The 22932-nt window shown below is 34.7% G+C and overlaps 1 protein-coding gene across 7 annotated transcripts in view; it reads right to left on the reverse strand.

Annotated features, from left to right (window-relative positions):
- LOC128988843 (nicotinate phosphoribosyltransferase-like) overlaps positions 1-22107 on the reverse strand; it is a 56725-nt gene extending 34618 nt beyond the window's left edge. For 2 of the 7 annotated variants that reach the window (XR_008490433.1, XM_054410533.1), the window contains exons 1-5: positions 21488-22107; positions 9775-9945; positions 5299-5425; positions 4478-4561; positions 3411-3538 (exon numbers count right to left, since the gene is read on the reverse strand). Coding sequence is in view for 6 of the 7 variants with exons in the window: in XM_054410533.1 (XP_054266508.1) it covers positions 3411-3538; positions 4478-4561; positions 5299-5425; positions 9775-9945; positions 21488-21578 (601 nt within the window). In the remaining variant the exon portion in view is untranslated. The remainder of the gene's footprint in view (positions 1-3410; positions 3539-4477; positions 4562-5298; positions 5426-9774; positions 9946-21487) is intronic. The other 5 variants (XM_054410534.1, XM_054410536.1, XM_054410535.1 and 2 more) reach the window with 5 other exon arrangements.
- Between the last annotated feature and the right edge of the window lie 825 nt (positions 22108-22932).

Raw genomic sequence — 22932 nt, forward strand, 5'->3', positions numbered from 1 at the left:
TAAACTCAGGCCTGTCTATTCTTCCAAAAACTGAGTTTCCACATGCAAATGTATCATTGCCGTGCTGAAATAACAGCATCAAATGAGAGTGGGGGAGGGGGGAAGGCGCATCGGTGCCTGGTACCGTCTGCTAATCAATAGTGCATTAGTGAGCTGCTAACGTGGTGCCTGGCGCCTCGTTACTGCACCGTAAACCTGACGTGCCTGCACGGAACTTCCCGCCTGCCACCGAATTATCTTAAATTTCCGCTTTGCTGTACGTCCCCTGACGGAGTACAAACCGACTAGTTTGGGCATCCCTGACATTTGTCTTGTTTATTCTATATTTAACAAGTTAAATGGGTTTTGGTCGTTAACAAACTTAACAACATTCAGAAAGTTTGACAACAGAAAACATTCATCTGATTATAAATTACCTTACAAACTTTTAATGAAAATTTAGACCAGTTTGAATTTTTTAATTTTCAAACTGTATCAAAGGTAATAAAATTTAAAGTTTTAAATTATATCAATTATGAATCTTAGAGATGGGGACACCACCAAGGTGTGTATTTTAACCCATGAGTGAAGGATGAATGTAGAATGTATTGAGATGATCTGTGCAGCTTTGTTACTGACTAAGATCAGCTGTTTCATTAGCCAGGACAAGATGAAAATAGGAAATACAAAATTTATTATTTATTTATTTATTATTATGTTTAATTCATTGGTATAATGTATACAAACTAAATTCAATTCACTAAAACCAATTCAAGTTAATAGGTACCCAAACAATTTCCTACTTTTACTTTTTAAACTCAATGTTAAAAATTTTTTCCTAAGATAACAAAACTGATTTATCAAAAACAATTAATCAAGCAAAATTATCTCTAGAAATATATTGAGATTAAATTCTTTTTAACATTGAATGGAAACATGATGATGCAAATTAAGTTGTTGATAATATTAAACTGATTTACGTCAAAGATAAATGCAGTAAGGTTCAAGGCAAAGCTTTATCAATCACTAATACTTATTGATGTGTCCTCAAATCACGTCATAAAATGTGATAGTACTAAAATGAAAATATTTGTTCGATGACCTCACAAACTCAAATGAACTCTTAGAAACCATAATCAGTGTCTGGGGAATATATGGCTCAAATGATTTGGTATTTTCCTCCTAGTTAAGTAAAACTATATGGTCTTCACAGTTTCTAAAAAAAGTTAATGGACCAAGTAAGCTATTATGGATTAATTAGTGATGGAAATATAAAATGTTTAACTACTAGCAAAGCTATTTAGCTTAGCAAAGCTACAACTATATACTATAAATATACTATTTCGCTACAACTGTGAAATGACCGGTTTTCGTTACATGTTTATTACCTGCGAAAATTCATCATTACATTGTTTACTACGGCAAAATAATTTTTACTATATTTATTTTTATTTTGCCAGTTTCAAAATTAATTATATATTTACTATAAGATGGATATACCTACTATAAAGCTTTCTATGAAGATAAATGAAATTTAATATGAATGCCCAGCGAATTTAAATGTTCACGACAAATATACTGTATGAGTCATCAGAAGAAATTTAATAACCACCGTAAAACTATTATTTTACTGTAATTATAAAATGAGTCTGGGATTTCATAATTACCCTAGTAATAAATAAATAATGGAAGTCGTAAAGGAATAAAAGTGAGTAACAATTAAAGTGATAAAACTGTTATGAGTTGAACTAATAGACTCAATGAGTTCTTGGAAGTACTTGACTTGACCTTGAGTATGACAAAATTATAATTGCCATGATATAATACTAGTGGGTTTGGGACTGCTAATGGGTTTTTATAGTATCATTACCCGTAAACATCAGATAAACCTTTTGTCCGTCTAACTACCATGCTAAGCCCGACTTTGACAACCAACCCATCCCTAGTTTTAATTCTAATTTTTCTAGTACAGATTACAAAATATATATCATTTTATTTCTTTGCAGCTGCATTGATACTGTATGTTGCAACAACTAGACTTTAGCCAATGTTAACTTATTTGCATGTCTATCTTAACTAAGGTCAGAACGGTTTCTGTCAATGTGCAACTCTTGATGTTATTGTTCATATTCTTAAAGATGGGAATTTACTAATACAAAATTATGGGTATACTACTTTCAATACTCTACTTTGATTGCATAAGAAAAAATAAAAAGTTAAAGCTGACAAATTATCTACCAAAACAGGAATGTACCGTAACATTAAACAAGTTTACATCATAATAGCATAAGCAGATTTTTCTGATGTAATACTCCAGAATTTGTATAAAATATTTCATGATACAAACAATATTCAAGTATTACAACATTCTATACATTAAGTAAAAACTTTCTAATCAAGATAAAGGCTATGACATTTATATGTTTATAATACCAATACTACAAAAATTGTGAATAATCTGAAAACTAAAGCCGTTGCTTTTTAGTTTTCTCAAACCTTTCTTTTTGTATTTTCATGTTTTGCATTAGGGTTTATAGGAATATCACTACAGCACTACGGTACTCTTATTTTTTTTTTTTTTTTTAATATAAAGATGTTGGTTTCAATCAGTTGTGACAAAGCTAACAAGATTATGTCTAGTATTGTACTTTATATGTATATTTTGAAATTTAAATGTTATTAGCGTAATTTTTGTGCATATATATCTGTCAAAACTCACTTAAAAGTTCTTTTGTTCCAAGAATTGGCCCTATTTCCCTCACTCATAATAGATCACTATCAAGACTGTTAATGAAACAACCTAATGTTTGGTGTTGCATCTATTAACTTTGGAGACACAAAATACATTGGATCTATAAATGAGGTAATTGAAGCCTACAAATATTGGCAGCTTAAAAGAGGAATCGGCAGATTCAATTAAAAACAAATCAAACCGTAGTTAGAACATAGTTGAATGTGCCACTCAGAGTGTACACAGGTACAGATTATATTTCCACTGGAAGTTGTTGATGTTATGTGAAAGTTGCTATGTTTTAACATGAGTTGTCCTATCAGTTTAGCTCAGTTAAAAAGTGTTTTCAAAAGAAATCAATATGTGACGTTAGAACACTCTCAGTTCAACTAGGTACATTTCTTTACTAAAACTGACCACAAGTTAAACATTGGAATAGAACATCTAGTTCTATCTTTAGTCAAAGCTACAAGACAGAAGTCTCAAGCTCCAAAATCCAAACCGAACGCCTCTAATACTGATATATTTAGTTGTCTTATTTGACAAAAATCAGTACTAGACATAAGCACACTCTATCAGTGGTTGAACTTAACTACATCCATTTTTATTCCAAAATTGGCCACAGCTTTAGCATGGGAATCAAGTGTCTACTTCTATACAACAAGTCTTGACAAAATTTTAGATTAGTTAGACAACTCACCGACGTAAGCGTATTTGGAGGCAGACAGACCACCGTCGGGGCCTTGTGCTCTCCGCAGACCAAACTCTAGGAGAGACACGTTCTTGCCTGCGACCATCCGATAGCGAGCAGCGTTGGTGGCCATCAGACTAAAACAACCAGCATATGGTAAGTGGTATTTTATCTCTTAGGAACAATATGTGGTAAACAACGTTAAGGTTGGGAAGTTTTCTTGTTCACAATTTGAGCATCAATCTTTTTTTGATTATATTGATAAAAACTAGTACCTACAGTACAACTTGAAGAAGTACAAAAAGTGCACAAAGTAACGATCAAAATTTCCCTTCAATATGGGTGTGATGACTTATTGAATTGTTTACTTAACATACTTCATAAGCAGGTATTAATAAGCCTACAGTGATTTTCAAACTGAATTTTTTTTGCAAAGTAGAGCATATTCTTGATAAAATAAAGACTCAAAACAATCATTATTAATTCTTAAAATCTTAGTTAAGACAGTAAAGGTCCTATATCTTTACTTTAGTGAAAATCCTATACCTTTTTTATGTCCCATCACCACATCCTTGGACATAGGCTTTACCTCAGAACGGTTTTACACATTACTTCAGGCTAGGTCTCAGAGGGTTGACGGCAATGTAATTTGGAAAATTAAATTGACGATTAGCGGGACCTCGGGGACCAAAGAGCCCATGCTCTACAACTTCACTAGCTCCATTATAAAACTTATACTAAATACCATTATATTATCATGACTGCAGTTGAATAATTTACAACTAGCTGTATCTGATCAAATTGGTTAGGTCAAGCTACGAAGGATTTTATTGTTAGCCTATTTGTTAGTGTCTCTGTCTTCAGTGCTAGAGTGATAGGTTCAATCCCCAGCATTCAGAACCATCGAATTCTGATTGCTTGAAGGGGTTGTGATTACTTTCCCTTAAACCCGTCAGAGAATCTTATTTCCTCTATGGCTAACATGAAAACAAAAATTAGGCTACTCAAAAACTTTTACAACGCAGCCAAATCCACTTCTTCAAATGTGGTTATTCAGGACAAATATCGCAATTTACCTGGCATAGTTGACAAGGGTCAGCAGTGTCGTCTCCAATAGCTGCACTATGATCAGGGGACCTTCCACCCTCATTAGTGGAACCCTGCAACATACATATCATTGTATGATTCATGCAATATGTAGCATAGTGTACAGACATCCCTGTTGAACATGAAGCTGTTAAGTTGTTTAAGGAAAGCCATGTAAAGGCGATTTTATGTGAAAGAATTAGCTTTCCTGAGAATGAAAAGTCCAGGGGGATAGATGCAAAAAAGTTACAGAATAACACTGATATTTCATCCTGGTAAAGGAGATTGATGAGAAATATACTTGATTTTTTATAAAATTCTGAGTATAAAATATCAGTTTTATTTTGTGTGACCTTTTTTATGTATTTATAAGCTCCTGGATTTAAATGGTTTATAGTAAACTGACTCTAAAAAAGAAGGGTGAAAGCGATACTTCTAAAAGTTATTAAATAACAGAATGATGTAAGCTTTGATACAAAATCTTTTCCTTAAGTCTTTTGGGTGAAAATAAATACATAGTGACTTAAATTTAAGGACATGACAAATAACTTTTATATTTACATCTATTCTGGCACTTTTATAGTTTTTTACCTTTTTTTGGCAAAAAAGACACTGAAAAATGGAGATGTCCCAAATAAAATTCACAGTACGTTATTCAAACTACTGTACAATGAGTCAAACTAAAGCAAGCAAAACTTTTGAAATTGCAATTTTTTGTTCTCCCCATAATCATTTGATGGATTTTATTTTTTGACAATGAGAAAATAGGAACCATGATGTATTGTTTGTATGGATTCTTAATTCTACACACTTGGGAAAGGCAACAGATCCCTCCTCGATGGCGTAAACGGTGACATCATTGACGTTAAGTCGTTGTAGAAACACAAAAAAGTCTTCTTCTATTGACGGTGGCAAAGTCGCCTTTAGGTAGGCAATGTCTGCAAAATAAAAAAAATATGTTACATCTTGCAAATTCATGATAAAAGTAAGGTCATTGACAGGTTAATTAGAAGGTAAATTAAATTTTTATGTAAATTGTTAGTGTTTATGTTTTAAAAGTAAAGTTTATATTGAGGGGTGTGTCGATTCTCGATACCACCGATACTTGGCCGTTGGTATGGGTATCAAGAGTCGATCGTCAAAAGTCGATTCCGATACGGATACCCGTCACACTCGGGATATCGGAAAATTACTGCTATTGCCACGAACACCCAAGACGACAATGACATTTCCGTGACCACAAGAGACTTGATGATGACGCCTACATGGTCGCGGGAGATGTTCATGATTCTGCCGTGATTGCGGAAGACGACGATGATGTCTACACTGCCACGGGAGAAATTCACGATTTTGCCGCGAGTGCGGTCGATGACAATGACATTTCTGTGACCGCGCAAGACGACATTGACGTCTACACGGCCGCAGGAAATATTTATGATTTTGCCGCGATCGAGGACGACGACGATAACATTTCTGTGACCACTGGAGATTTTAATTTTTTGCCGCAATTGCGGATGAAGATGAAGTTTCTGTGTATTCCGTGACCACGGAAGTCAATGATGTATACACGGCTGCGAGAGATGTTCAGGAGTTTGCTGCAATCGCGGAAGACGATAATTTCCTTTCATTTCATATAACTTTATTCTTTTCAGTACATGATCAATACAGGAATGACGTCAACAGTGATTGAATAAAACTAACTTAACTAAAATACTCATCATTATCATACATGAAGTAGCATACCATCAATATCAATAGCTTCTCAGCTCAAATAAAGTAAAACATATAAAATATAAAAATTATACATTAAAGATCCAAATTAAAATAATAAATCAAATTATTTTAAAACCAAAAGTTTCAATTTATATAAAATAAAGCAATATAGAACTAAAACACTTCAAAGTAGTACATAGCCTTGTTGATAAGAATTTTTTTAAAGTTTTGATCTAAATTTATTTTTGAAGTTTCAAATTTGATTTCTTTAGGAAGTTTATTGAAAAATTGGAACCGGCATATTTAGGTGTCTTTGTGAAAAAATGCAGAGTATGTGAGCTTGTGGCCAGGTTTTCTCTATTTCTACTTCTAGTTAAGTAATTGTTATAGACTCCAATAAGTTGTAATTCATTAAGTCTGTAATTTAATTAAGTAGATATAATTAAAAATCAATTCAGACGAATGGAAATTCGCTTAGTTGGCAGGTTTGCTGCGGCGGGGGTATTTTTTTATTTGCACCATCAGCATATTCAAGCAAAGCTTGCTAAAATCACTGAGTTGCGGAAATTTCTCAAATAAAAGATGAATAAAAGAGGGCCTAGGATAGATCCTTGGGGCACACTATATTTTACTTCCCGAGTAGGCCTACAAGAATTGTAAGCAATTTTATAATCTATCTATATATATAATACGCTAAGCTGATTTTTGTGAACAGAACACGATGCAAAATTTAGTAAATCAATTTTTTTAAATGGTATAGGTATAGAGAATAGAGAATCGATCAATTTTGGTACCGACACATCACTATTTATATTTATTGGTACAATAGTAAAAATACATGGAATAAAAATGTAAATTTTGGAAAAGGCTAGTTAACTAGAGGAGTTAGTTTCTAGTGAAAGAGTTGTATAAGGAAACCAGACAATTGAGTGACAGAAGCTTAACTTATAAGTTATTTACATAACTGGGAACTTGCAATGGAATGTTTTGTATTAGGATGATAACAATGACTCATCCAAGCAATGGACTATCTCAATGACAGAAAATATCTACATCTACTCTTGTCTGATAAGTGTGATAAGTAGTTGATAAGAAGGATAGTTTGCTATCAAAATAGATATAATTTAGCTACTCTTGTCTTTGACTTGTATTCTTGTAAGTTTTGTTTTATGATCAACATTTAACATCCAAACAATGCAAACAAGCAAATAGCATCTAGGTACGGCCCTGGTAATAGCTTATTCCCCATATATGGGAAATTCGCTAAAATGCAGCACACTAAAGCTTTTAACTATTGTTGCCTAGGCTATTGATAGAATTAGGTAGACATTACATTCCCATGTCGAAGTAGGCCTATTAAAAATAACCCTCCAAAGGTCCATAGTTTAGGCCTTAATGTCCACCTATTTTTGGCCCCTTTGCAAGGTTTTATTAAAACGGATCTGAGAAGCTTAAAACAATGTTAATTCTAATGTTCTATATACCATTTTGTTTGGAAAATCATGGGCTTCAATATTATATATAAAACATAAGGAACATTTTTTCAAAAAAAAATTTTTAGGTAAAAAAAAATATAATTTGGAAAATTTTCAAAAAAAAAATAAGTTCGCGCTCAATGAAATTGTATAAATTATAGGCCTATAAATATTTGAAAATAGCCACTTTGTTCTAAATTTAATGAGGATTACAAATATATAATCATATAGCGAGGTAAGTTATCAAATAAATAAGTTATGAGCGAAAAACGGATTTCAGTACATAGCGTTTAGCTAAGAATGCATAGCCTAACCATAGCTAGGAATCTGGCTGATAATTTACATCAATATCACTACCTACTTCTTCAGGATCATCAACCAGCACTTCAAAACCACTTAAATCTTCTTATAATGCACCACGTATATCACTACTTTTGATTTTTAACGCTAAAACAATGATAAACATAATAAAACACATCAGTCATCGGTCCGAGGTTAAGTAACCTGTTTACTAATATGCAGGTCAGCTGTCTGCTAACAATTACGATCGGCTCAGAGAACAAACAGCGCTTAGAGACAGACCTTTAGAAAGCTTAGAATCTAATGAAAAGAACGATACCTAACTCGATCCAGTTCAATCCGATTCAGTCAGTCATAGAGCCTTCGCCGTAAACGATGTTTGTGCGTCTTAAACTAGACGCGTGACCCTACACAAAGTGTGTTGTGCGTCTATTTTTTGACGCGTGACCCTCGGAGGGTTAATGTAATTTTATTAAGCTACCGTACCACCAACAGCGTGTGTTGATGCCAATTGAAGATTTCCGTTGAAACGTCAAATTATAAAGAAACCAAACTGAAACACTTACTGTAGACTGCTGTGACATCTTTCATGTCATTTAAATGATGAAATACGGTGTGTAAATTAAGTCTTGAAAACAAATCTGTATTTTTTAAACCGAAAAAGATAGAAATATTCTGTTTGAGGCTTTGACAAAGGATTCCATAATTTTTTACATCAATCATATTTTTCAACCCCCCTGGGGGTAGGGGATGACTTATTTTTTTCAAATAGCAACCCCTATTGATTGACTCCTCGTTTTGACCTCCTTTTTTGACTCCTGAAGGATTTGTCAAAAGAAACACAATGACACAAACCCGAGGTGGATATCCCATCTTTTGGCTAGGGGTGAGATATTCACCTCGGGTTTGTGTCATTGTGTTTCTTTTGACGAGCCCTTCAAAATGAGGGGTCAATAGGAAAAAAATAGATCACCCCCTACCCCATACCCTGTTAGGGGGTGTTCTAAAATTTTTTTGGTGTAAAAATTGCAGAACCTTTGTTAAGAATCAATGCTACAAACAGAATATTTCTATCTAGGCTATTTCGGTTTTAAAAATACAGATTTGTTTCAAGACTTAATTTACACACTGTATAGATAAAAAAAAGAAAGAAAATAAAATGTTGGCAGTACATGTTCTCTTAAGTGCTCATTACAAAACTACCTATGTTCTACTATAGACTAATCAACTCACAAGTAGACTTCTCATCCCATTGTAAATTTTGAAGCTCGTTTTTCTTGTTTAGTTTTCGTGTCTAGTCCGGTGACACTGATCGCTAGGCCCTAGTGTCAGCGAAAAGTTGTTTCTGTTGTTTTAGGGTTAATTAATGCTGTGCTTTAATGTTTGGTTATATAACTAGGGGACAGGTTAGGCCTTTTGTTTATGATTAGATTGTTTTATTTGGTAAAACGAGGTTTTAAATTACTGAAATAAGAAGAAACTAATTGTAAACAAAACACGGCCTCCTCAGTGCACCGGATAGAACTAACAACAAGTTTGGCCTCAGCTGTCCAATAAGGATGAGAAATCTACTAAGGGAGTATGTTTTATCTATGGTTCTACTTAAATAAAAAATTAGCTACTTCAGTAGGCCTATTCTAAAGTCAAGGATACAACTCTGAAATAGGAGGGCAGGTAGGTACGTTTACTTAGTTAATGCTACAAAAAGAATAGCCTAGTGTGGTCATGCACTAAATATAAACACTAAAAAAAAAATGGGTGTTGGTTGTAAATAATTATGTAGTACACTCGTCACTCACCACTGTTGGAATAGTGGAAGTTCTGGAGGAATTTGAGGCACTCGTCGAGACCAGCAAATATTGTAAACTCTCCTTGGAATGGATTTTGGCGAAAAAAAAGATCAAAGACTGCAGTATCTCCTGTTTTTCCTGATTTCCAATAGGCATATGCCATTGTAATCTGGTACAGATCTGAAATAAAAACTGGAATCACATCTGATTCATACAAGAACAAATTTTAAAGCAAACTGACAGGCCAAACTGTGTTTTAAAAAAGCATTACCATACCGGTACTCATAAAAATACTTCAAGCTTACTTTGGGCAGATTTCAGGAGAAAAATAATTGCTTTGAGAACAAATAAAATTGATTGTTTTGTCATAATTCCATAGACGTCAAACGTTAAAAACCTTATGATCATTTAATATATGATTTAGGTTATGCTTAAACTATAATCCGTCACAAATTATAGTCGTGGGCCAAAGCCTAACATGGTTGTTTACAGTGTTTTCTGTGGGAGAGTCACAATTCTCATAAGTTATAACATTTAGCTCCTGACTGGGAGTGTAGAAAAACTGTACGATAGCATTTCCAACACCTTAAGTACCGGTACCCCCCCACCAAAGCAAACCTGCAGACTAAGCGAATTTCCATTTTCCAGATAATATTTTGACTAAAATACTGTATCTACTTTGTCAGATCTATTCCCTATATAAATAACATTAGTTTTACGAAAGATGTAGCTGGCATGAACTTTTTTCAAGATAGCTAAGAGCCATAAACCTACTGTCGCTCATTCATCGGTTTCGATTGTAAGTTGTAATAAACCTACGTTTACCACCCAATAGTAACTTAAAACTTAATTACAGTTAAGATTTCTTTTATCTAGTAGACTTTTGCTTTCCACCTCACCAAAATAAATAACATTGATGTTTTAATGGTGCAAAGCCATTAGGATGTTGGTTGGTTTTCAATATAAGAGGATGGTAATTTATTCAATAAAACCATTCAATCAGCCAACTGTAATCCTGGAATTAGTATGCTTTATTTTCCTAAAACTGAGGCAAAGCAAACATGGTTCATAATTTTTATAATTAATCCCCGTCTTGATACTTTAATTATGAGGCCACAAAAAGGTGCGGTAAGCTACCGGTACCGAAGACATGAGAACAAGCTTTGTTCAACTAGACTAAACGGGTAGGCTACCTACAGTTCTGCAGAGAACCTGTGATATATTATCGGATGAATAACGTTAGCCTATCTATTGATAAGTTAACTAGGCCTATCCGATTAATTATATCATTCCTATGTTTTTTTTTGGGTACGCGTCTAATTGGCACCGCGTCAGATTGGCACCACGACAGATTGGCACCGCTCCTAGAGGTGCCAATCAGTCGTAACAGTACACGACAGATTGGAACCTGGAGAAAGGGGTGGTGCCAATCTGTCGTGGTGCCAAGCTGACGGCTGCCGCAGAGGTGCCAATCAGTCGTAACAGTACACGACAGATTGGAACCTCGAGAAATGAGTGGTGCCAATCTGTCGTGGTGACAAGCTGACGGCGGCCGCAGAGGTGCCAATCAGTCGTAGCAGTATACGACAGATTGGCACCGCTGCCCTCAATAGGCCCACCTGTTCGTTTTACTTACTAGTCTGATGTTTGAAAACAGAACCGTGTCAATACTTGATGCAATTAATGTCAATTAATGCATACACATTGATAATAAGATTAACTTTAACAGCACAAACCGCTTCGTAAATGGTCCATCTAATCAAAGTTACAGTTCCTCAAGGCTTTTAATATTATGCCATTAAACTCAAGTTTATAATTTGGAAAACGTCTGATACCTACTAAAGTATTTGGCACAATTGAATGAAACCTTGCAGTCATTTTTCGGAAGTTGGGTGTGCGTTAACCTGGTTAAAAAAGATTTTTTCATTCAGAAGTTACAGCTTGTCAAAGATATGACAATTTATCATTCAGTTAACTAATATTATTTCAATGAAATGATATTTTTTATGCATTATGGAGTGATAAATTGTGAAATATTTGAGATGCTGTAATTTATTACTTAATTTACCTTATTGTAAACAAGATGCGGTTGCACGCAAGTAGGCTTGCCCTATAAAATAATTACCGATACTTCCTTCTTGGACCAAAACTCTAAAATCAGGTAATGTATAACTCAAGGTATGGTTACACTGAAAATGCAAATCTTCTGAAATGGGGTTATTTAGGCGTGAAATTTACGTGGATTAAGATATATATAGCTATGGAAATTGAAAGTGCTCGCTATGATGGATTTTCTGCCTCATATCAGGACTTTGAGAGAAAATACTGTACTGTACTTTTAAACACTTTCTTAGTATGCATCTAGATATAGGCTACATGCCATGATGTCGTGTTAGTTAAGCAGTTTGTAACTCGAGACCGGCTGGATCTTTTTAATGATTTACTAGTGGAACCCCGTCGAAATCGATGGTTAATCTTGAGGTTTTATGTAAATTCAGCTATCTGCGTTGGATAGAGTGAAGTCATTAAAATCTTAGTTATATGAAGGGAGGATAAGCAAATAATAAGTATGACGATTGTGTTCCCTAAAAAACGTGATTGATGAATTCGTTTAACACAATATTTCCTACCTTTCTTTTTATCGGCTTTAGGTTGCCCAAAAGGTTTTTTAGGAGTATTATAATTGTTTCTTCATGAGTTTGTTTCATACCAAAGCCACTTTCACTATATGGGAGAATGAGTTCATATAATTAGTCTATCATGTTACGGAAAGAGTCAATATTTATTACCTACTAACCACTAATTCCATGCTTTAGGAAAATCATTCAGATTGTATCCGGATTTATAAGTAAATCTTCATCTTTTTTTATAAAAATATCTGATTCTCCAGAAAGCAGTAACATTTTTACTTCAATCTCAGCAATTTTAAATCCTTCTCTTGCCACATCGACCTATGTATTTAATCATCCTGTTCTTACTTGATAATTCATTAACTTATGGGGTGGTTTTGCCTTGGCCATATAGATCACATAAAACTGTGCATGTATTTCGTGGATGGGAATGAACCATAATTGTAGGAAATTTTATCACAAATCTTGAACATTTGCGGAACCAAATCCATAACCTAGTCCAGCATTGGTAACAAATTATGCAAATGCGATGAGATGTGATGACACTGTTGTGTTTCCGAATGTTTTGTATGTAGTGAGGTTTAGATGCGTTGTTCAACCTAGCTACGTGTGTACATCAAAGTAACTACTATGTACACATTTTTTAAATAGCCTACCTGAATTGACATTAGTTCACCTACTTTACCAAAACCATATACTCCGTAGTTAGTCTATTCCAAAACTTGTACACTGCTCTCATCCTCAACGTACTCATCTATGACACAATTTTCAACCCGATTATCAAAAACTGTTATACCAATAAATGAATCTCAGGTGTTCTTTCTTGAATTTAAAAATAAATGGTGATTGAAAGTAGGAAAAAAAGGCAAGTGCCAACCTTACAATATGTATAAGCTAACCCGATAAGGAATAGTTATATGTTCCTTTGAAATTGATAAGTCACACTTATTTCATAATTTAAAATTTTCTAAGAACACTAAAGCATAGATTTTTGAACAAAACATTTCAAACATATCATAAATTCATCATTTTGTTGAAACTATAAAAAACTTGCCATGCAGTGGAGAATCCATTTAAAATCATAAATAATAATGTAAACATTTAATTTTGACAGTTTCAGTAGACCTTTGAATACAATTTTAATATTAACAGCTGGTTCATTAAAAGTAGTGTAAAATTATCCATATGGTCGAAATGTAAACAAAATTGCAGAGTGAACTTTAAAGGCCTCTGGGGCAGAGCCCCAAGCAAATTTACATCGTTTCTCTTTTGAGGGCTCACCTACAGACCAATACCTTTCTTTAGACACCCATACCAAGTTTCTACGCCCAGCCGTTCTCTCAAATTAGCTGTGACAAAAACCTCGTTTTCCTCCATAATAATAACATGGGATGGGAATTTAAAGGCCACTGGGGCAGAGCCCCGAGGGAATTATCCATGTTTCTCTTTTGATGGCTCATCTACAGACCAGGACCTTTCTTTAGACACCTCTACCGAGTTTCTACGCCCAGCCGTTCTCTCAAAATAGCTGTCACAAAGAAAAACAGTTTCAAATTAATATATAGATATGTTCCTTTGAAATTGATAAGTCACACTTATTTCATAATTTAAAATTTTCTAAGAGCACTACAGCATAGATTTTTGAACAAAACATTTCAAACATATCATAAATTCATCATTTTGTTGAAACTATAAAAAACTTGCCATGCAGTGGAGAATCCATTTAAAATCATAAATAATAATGTAAACATTTAATTTTGACAGTTTCAGTAGACCTTTGAATACAATTTTAATATTAACAGCTGGTTCATTAAAAGTAGTGTAAAATTATGCATATGGTCGAAATGTAAACAAAATTGCAGAGTGAACTTTAAAGGCCTCTGGGGCAGAGCCCCAAAAAAATTACATCGTTTCTCTTTTGAGGGCTCACCTACAGACCAATACCTTTCTTTAGAGACCCATACCAAGTTTCTACGCCCAGCCGTTCTCTCAAATTAGCTGTGACAAAAACCTCGTTTTCCTCCATAAGAATAACATGGGATGGGAATTTAAAGGCCACTGGGGCAGAGCCCCGAGGGAATTCTCCATGTTTCTCTTTTGATGGCTCATCTACAGACCAGGACCTTTCTTTAGACACCTCTACCGAGTTTCTACGACCAGCCGTTCTCTCAAAATAGCTGTCACAAAGAAAAACAGTTTCAAATTAATATATAGATGATTTGTTGGATTCGTCTTAAACCGATTAACACATGTATCTTCAGTTCAGTTTTTAAATTTAGGGCTATGCCCCACATATGTATGTTATGCGTATGAAAAAAAATATGATGGTTTTTGACCATATGCATAGATTAATTTAATATATTTTAGAAACAGCTGATTAAACATTTGACAGGTAATGTAATTGAAAGTCATTTTCAGCGGTTTTATGTTGTCTGTGATTGTTTTTAAAAGGCTTATAAAAGTGGCCGGTTGATTTGGTTTTTTTTAACTTTTATGGGGTACAAAGTTCGCCGGGTCATCTAGTTTGTAATGTACAGTTCGCTCAATCGGACGTAAACTATTTCCCGTTTCGAAATTCTTAAAAGGGCTCCGCCCCAGTGGCTCTGGAGTTTCCCATGTTAACCTTATGAGAAATGGAACTAATGAATCTTAACAGCTGTTTCAATTAAACAAGTTGGTTCTGTTCTATGATGTTCAATAGCATTAAAGTTACAAGGATTACCAACAGGGTGCAGCACTATTATTTCTTTTACATTTATGACAACAGCTAATTTGCAACCAAAAGGTGAGTGAGCGTAGCGAACGAGCTAACCTGAAGGCAAGTGAGTGCAGCGAACGAGCTCCAACCTAAAGGTGAGTGAGCGTAGCGAACGAGCTCCAACCCAAAGGTGAGTGAGCGTAGCGAACGAACTTCAACCAGGACGTGATTGAGCGATGCGAACGAGATCATCTTGAAAATTAAACGTAACGGTACTTTCTTTCCATCGGTCTTAGGGGAAACCTATAACTTAGGCGATACGAAGTTTGCCGGGTCAGCTAGTATCTATATATTAATTTGAAACTGTTTTTCTTTGTCATAGCTAAATTGAGAGAACGGCTGGGCGTAGAAACTCGGTAGAGGTGTCTAAAGAAAGGTCTTGGTCTGTAGATGAGCCATCAAAAGAGAAACGTGGTAAATTCCTTTGAGGCTCTGCCCCAGTGGCCTTTGAATTCCCATCCCATGTTATTCTTATGGAGGAAAAACTGGGTTTTTGTCCCAGCTAATTTGAGAGAACGGCTAGGCGTAGAAACTTGGTAGGGGTCTCTAAAGAAAGGTCTTGGTCTATAGATGAGCCATCAAAAGAGGAAAGAGGTAAATTCCCTTGGGGCTCTGCCCCAGAAGCCTTTAAAGCTGCCTCTTCAAATTTGTTTACCATATGCATAATTCTACACTACTTTTTAATGAAACAGCTGTTAATATTTAAATTGTGATTTATTGAATTTTTCAAAATGAAGTACAGTATTTGCAATGGGTTTTTCTGATTTTAAAATCGATTTTATTCTGCATCGTGTCATGTTTTGCAATATAATGTTCTATTACCAAATCAGTGGAAAATCCTAATATCACAGTAACTCTTAAAATTATTTCTTAAGGGGTTAACTTATATCTATTGTATGGCTTGGTTTCTGCTTTTTTTTACCACTTCTTGGAGATTGTAAATCGTCTGCCACTTCTTGGTGATATTCTTTGGCGTATTGCATCTGTCGACGAAACTTGGGTTAGTGAAATTATTACAATGGAAAAAAGCGAGAAATCCTGGACAATTTGTTAAAGGCTAAAAATAAAACTGAATTAACACTGCTCTACATTTCTTGAGCAATCATTGAAATAACCGATTTGCAAACAATGGAAACATAGAAAAAGTCATAGAACACAACCAAGCAGAAAAAATAGAAATAATGTTTTTTTTCATTTGTAATCGTTATCATAGACAACCTAATGCGGCTATGAGAGGGAAAAGTTTGTAGAAAACACTAAAAAAACAAGATCAGCTTTTTGAGAAAAGATAAGACATTTACAAAAGATTTTGATTATATCTAACTGTTGTGTAGATCGTGAGTATTTCCATAATCTTTATGAGTCGACTGTAATGGTTCGCAATTGCTCGAATTCGAGCAACAGGTACACTAGTTTCTATAGTTAATCAGGAATAAAATAGTTTTTCCTACAGTCACCTAACAATGTTCATGTTCTCTCACTGATTTGAGAAAGCAAAGTGGCCAATTCACTCATCAGTGAGACAATGTTAACATTGTCTCACTCTGATTACTTTGTCTCACTCCAGATTTGCAACGTGAAGGGACGAAATAGTGAGCGCAACATGCAGACAAGGTCGTATGTGCGCGAAATACGTTGGCAGCACTGGCTGTAAATCAGCTGGTCAGCTGTTGTAGCCTACTGTTGTATTTGTCACTTCACATTAAATGTCATATTAAAAGATCACTTCTGTGTAAAAATATGTTACGTTTGTTTGCCAATTTATTTGTTTTATGGTAACTGTAGGAAAAATATAATATGCAACTCGAGTGCAAAGTGCAATTGCCTCACTCGAGAAACCATTCCTCACTCGCCTACGGCTCGCGAGTAAGGATTTCTCTCGAGTGAGTCAATTGCTCACTTTTCTCACTAGTTGCACAAATAACTATTGCCACCTGTTTCAACTATACAAGTTGGTTCTATGATATTAAATAACATTAAAAAGATATAAGGTTTACCAACAGGGTGCAGTACTATTAATTGTTTAAATTGATGATGACAACAGCTAATTTTAACCAAGCAGCAACAAAAAACTGTGATACAAAATGAGAACTGTCAAAGTAGGATTTTTTCCTGAGGTATGTTTAGGTTATTAATTTAAGAAATCAATTTTGATATTGTGGAAATAAGGCGTTTTATTTTTTAAGTGCATCGTTCTTTAACTTATTGACTTCATTTTTTCCTATTTGTTAAAAAAAAACTATTGTGTTTGTATGGTTTATTTCCCCTAAAATAATGTTTGGGAAACGGAGTATCCAGTTAATACTTTTCGGACCTCTAAAAGTGTATCTACATACGACAAATCTATGGAACATAATTATTCTCTTTAGCGTTCTCTTCCCGTTGCGAAGAACGGGTATGACTGCTAGTTAACTATAAAAGAATGTTAAATACGTTTTTCAATCAGGATTAGTTAAATAAAATCAATACAATTGCTTGTACAATTAACAAATTATGTTTATAGTACAGACAGTTGCTACTTGCTGCATTTACTTCCTTTTGCCACACTCCAGTATTCTTGGATTCCAACCAAACAACACAAATTGTTTAAAAAGCAACATTATTTGTTCTTATTTTTAACCTATAATAATAATTTCACAAGAAATAATAACTGTCCGGATTTGTTAACATCAATCAGTAGTTGTTACTTGCAAAAGTAAACAGATTTGTTTGTAATTTTATATCAAAATTCACAGAATCTCATTGTAGAAAACGTAATAACGTGTATGTTTGTTAGTTATTAAAATATGTTTAATGTACACATTACCTGTAGTATTTACTTGTCAAGGCAGACGTAAACCGATTTGCTAGAAATTTAATGTAAAATGTCAAAAAATCATGACTAAGAACGTAATGATATTTGTTTTTGTAAATCATCAAAAGTTGTACAAGATACATATTTATACTGAACACATTTATTATGAGTCAGTGTCTCTTGTTTCCGTGGATGTACGTACGCCCCAACAATAGGAGTCGGACCCGGAAAACAAGACGATTAGTGATAGTTGACAGATTCTCTGCCTCACTCTGACCGTTCCAAAACTTAAAATATTTTTAGAATGAACTTAAAATTTGATTATTTTTTTTGGGAAGTCGTAACGGTTTGATACGTTTGCCCTTTGCAGTATTATTATGGTTTACACAAGAATCTACAGAATGACTGTTGAAGTGATTGACTTTAAATTAAAGAACTACATTTTAACGTTTTATTTTATTTTTGTATATTATGATTTAGTTAAAATGAAAATAAAACGTTTAATTTATAATGTACGTTAGTTAGATGGAAAGTAAATAAAAGAAACGTCTTATAACATTAAAAACATATATTTACGATTATACTGTTACAAGACGGTAAATACACAAAATACCCCTGCCGCAGTAAACCTGCAGACTAAGCGAATTTCCATTAGCCTGATAGGATTTCACATTAAAATGCCTCCTTAAAAATATCATATTTATTCCCTATTTAAATAGAATTAGTTTAACGAGTACTTAGGTTTGCTGCAACAGGGAGGGTAAAAAGGTGGTTTTTTAATGTTAATAGTTTAGTAAGAAATTAATGTATTTTCCAAATTCGATCAAAATATGTTCATAAACAAGTAAACTGAACAGTTGACTTATTCTCCATAAGAATAACATAGGGATTTTAAATTTACAATTTTTTGGAATTTTCTCTGTAACCATTAGGCGCACAATAACGCTTCAGAATACTAAATTATTTATTTTTTTAAGCTCTACAAAATGGTTAGGAAATAAATTGTAAAATTTTGTGTTTTTAGGGTCAAAAATAGGAAAAACCTATTTTTACCCCATAAAACCCCCCATAAACCCCAGTTCCCATAGTCCGATCATGCTGGTTCGCGAACTCGTTCGAATAAATGTAGGTTTACACGTTTGTACCAATTTTCATCAAAATCGGATCATTTTTGCTCGAGTTATCGTGCTGACGGACACACACATGTATATATATATATATATATATAAATATATAAATATATATATATATATATGAATTAGAACGGATGGTGTTTTTGGCCTCTAGGGACCTCAAAATGAAAAAATAAATCGGTCCCGGGTCCAGGTCTTACCATGAGTACTACGGTAATAGCTTATTCCCTATATGGGAAATTCGCTAAAAGATGGTAAATGGTTACCACTTACCATCTTTTTTGTACATTTACCGTCTCTACTTGAATACTGCAAGTAGTTAAATCTCATTCACGAGGAACAGGTGTAGTATTGATCTAAAAGTCAATACTACACCTGTTCCTCGTGAATGAGATTTAACTACTCATTGGGAAGGATTGGATTAATATTCCAGCTCTACTCAATATTGCACGCAGAAAACTGCGTTGTTGTATTTTCAAACCTCATTCAAGAAAGGGGTGGTGCCAATCTGTCGCGGTGCCAAGCTGACGGCGGCCGCAGAGGTGCCAATCAGTCGTAACAGTACACGACAGATTGGAACCTGGAGAAAGGGGTGGTGCCAATCTGTCGCGGTGCCAAGCTGACGGCGGCCGCAGAGGTGCCAATCAGTCGTAACAGTACACGACAGATTGGAACCTCTAGAAAGGGGTGGTGCCAATCTGTCGTGGTGCCAAGCTGACGTGGGGTGATATTTCATGGCCTCATGTCAACGAGGTTCCAATGTGACGCCGGGTGCTAAAACACCATGGTGCCAATCTGTCGTGGTGCCAATCTGACTGCGACTCTTTTTTTTCTCTCACTAAGTTACCGTATGTAAACATCAAATTGAGTTAAGCTTAAGTTATGATTTGTTTACGATTTTATTTTTTAATATTTAATCAATAAAAACAATAAGTAATAGCCTAGATATTAAGTAGCCTACCAAAAACAAATAACAATTAATGAAAAATGAAACAACAACTAAAACCACAAACTAAGTAGGTATGATAAACGATTAAAAGTTAACTTAATGTTCTTGTTATTATCCATCATGTGGTTTAAAATAAAATAGGCAGAGGATACGCGGCCGGTAACCGAGCGCCGATTAGGCGTCCAACAATTAGTGTCGTAACCTAACCTAACCAACCAAACTTGCTAATAAAAAAATTGAATGAATGTTAAATTCTGTACATAAATTAAAATTATAAATGCCTCAAATTCTAACAAAATATGTACCTACAGTTAACCCCTTAACCGCCACGCACGAGATATGCCGGGCGATACTAGTTTTCAGAGCAACCGCCACGTACGAGTTATCTCGTGTTGACGTAATCAGCTGTTGTGTTTTATTTTTAACAGCTCACTTCCCGCCTTATCTCTGATATACGTACGTAAACAAGTTGTTGACAGTGCTGCTTGACTAGTGCTGCAATCTGGTGGATTTTAGTGGTATTATAGGTCAGTAATGGTCCCGATCAGTTCCATTCGTAGTTTCAGTAAAACTCGTGCTTGCGGAAGCTTACGTAATGCTTACGTACATTATGCGTGTCATTATAATTGTTTTTTTGGTTGGTTATTTACTTGTTAGTGTTGAATGAGTAGTAAATATTAGTCGTAATGGCTGGTGACATGCTTGAGGATGACGATTTATTAGAGTTGTAAACTTTATTGTAGGCCTAATTTTTATTATAGGCCTAACTCAAGAAAACCCCGAACCCCACCCCCCCCCCCAATCACAAATTTTAGTAGGGTATTGTTAAAGCTTGCTTAATGTTTTTGAAGATGTCTACAAACAATATTGATAACTATTTTCTTTAAAAAAACAACTGGTACAGTTTTTTAAATCACAAGTAAAAATCGTCAAAAACGGCAAAAATAAGTGGCAATGGCGGATTTTGACTAGGCTACTTAGACGGCGGTTAAGGGGTTAAGAAGAAATGGCATTCTAGAAGCAAAATCTTTGACAAAAAGTTAGTGTCACCGATGGGATTCGAGCTAGATACCTCTAGTACGTCAGCTGAATACTCTATCCACTACACCACGAACACCGATGGATGTAGATCGTATTGTTGTGGTAATGGTGTAATGGTGGTGGTGTGGTATGGTGGTAATGGGCCCCCACAACCTGGTGACGTCACTGCCGGACTCCTAATCCACGTTCGGTCACTGGACGTACTTATATCCAGCTGCGTTTAAAATAAGTAGGCTAATTGATGCAATCCAAGCAGACACATATTGATATAGGTATAGGCCTATATCTTTATTCATCCTATATCGCAGGTTCAATACGGAACTGTACCCGCCTAAACTAAGATACGGGCTATGCTTACCATTTTAACTGTTTAGCAGCCTACTAAAGCCTATATATTAGGCGTTTATAATGGCTTACCTGTGAGAAGAGGTTGAACTATTCCATTTTGTGTTACATCTTGATGTTCCCAGTTGTCATTGTTGTTAGCATAAACCAGTCGCCCTTCCATCGTTGACAGATGAAATATGTTTATTAATCTGTGATAAAAGTTTCTAAGCCTGTTAATGATCTTTCCTTTTCTAAAAACATTGACTAAATACAAAAGTTAATGGCTCGTCATGTTTTACATTCGTATTTGTTCTGACCATCTCTCTTACAGTACTACTAAGTACTCATAAAATTTACCGAAAATCCTTAAACTCAGTAAAACAAGAGCACCTAACCTTACCGATATAAACAAAACAGTAAACAGACGAAACTTGATGCATACAAACACAAATTGTTTCCTTGGAACACGTTACCGATCCTTTACATACAATGTAAAGTAGGTTATTAGTCACCTAAAGTAGGACAGACAATCTTTATTCATTTCGTAACGTCTCGTCGTCGGCAGAAAAGGTTGCTAATACAACTTACACACACACCCCAACCTTGCTGAAGTCGTGAAGTCCAATGCAAATGCAAACTCTTTCGGTTCTACTGCCCAATCCCAAAACTAAACACTGACTTAATGTCGATTGAAAGTCATTTATCCCCCTACCCGAACTCAGTCTATGACAGACAAAGGTATCAACCAATCAGAACGCTTTATTGCATTCCCTCCCTCCTGTAGAGATAACACGAACAGCTGATGTTGAGATAAGCAATGTTTACAGCGATAGAAAAGGTTCCAACTGTGAACATGAAATTTCCCTATGTGTATATTGTTCTGTACTTGTTCCCTTGTCTGCACTTATATACGTTTTATAAAAGAAATCACTATAATACCAGTAATTCCTTTTTTTGGTGGCATACACGCATGATAATTAGAAAAAAGGCTCCTTTGTACTTTCCTGTTAAAAGGAACACTCATTATTGTCGATTATTTTTTCGATATATCGATAGTTTATTTTTAGATATACCTATCGTATTTTAATAAACTTAGATATATATATATATATATATATAGGAGATCGGTAAAGTTCAAGTAGTGAACGTTTGAGTTTGAGTTCGATATATCGATCGTTTATTTTTTTATATACCTATCGTATTTTAATAAACTTAGATATATACGAGTATATCGGCGATCGGTAAAGTTCAAGTAGTGAACGTTTTAGCGAGTAATAGGAAAGTAGCTATTATTACCGTAGGTGCCTAGGTGGCATGGTAAGACCTAGGCCCAGGACCGATTTAGTTTTCATTTTGGGGACTCCTTATTAACAAAACCTCCCCTTGGGGGGGGGGGTCCTTTTGGGGACTCCTTGTTTCAATACATTTAGCAAAAAAACCACTTGGAATGTAGATATTTACACGAAACTTGGAAAGAAGATATATCCACATGTATTCTACACGTATGTAAAATTTGGCAACGATTAAAAAACCTA

This window comes from Macrosteles quadrilineatus, unplaced genomic scaffold, assembly GCF_028750875.1.
Source record: "Macrosteles quadrilineatus isolate MER2022 unplaced genomic scaffold, UCM_ALF_1.0 Scaffold_3__2_contigs__length_128488019, whole genome shotgun sequence".
In the NCBI taxonomy this organism is placed as follows: Eukaryota; Metazoa; Arthropoda; class Insecta; order Hemiptera; family Cicadellidae; genus Macrosteles; species Macrosteles quadrilineatus.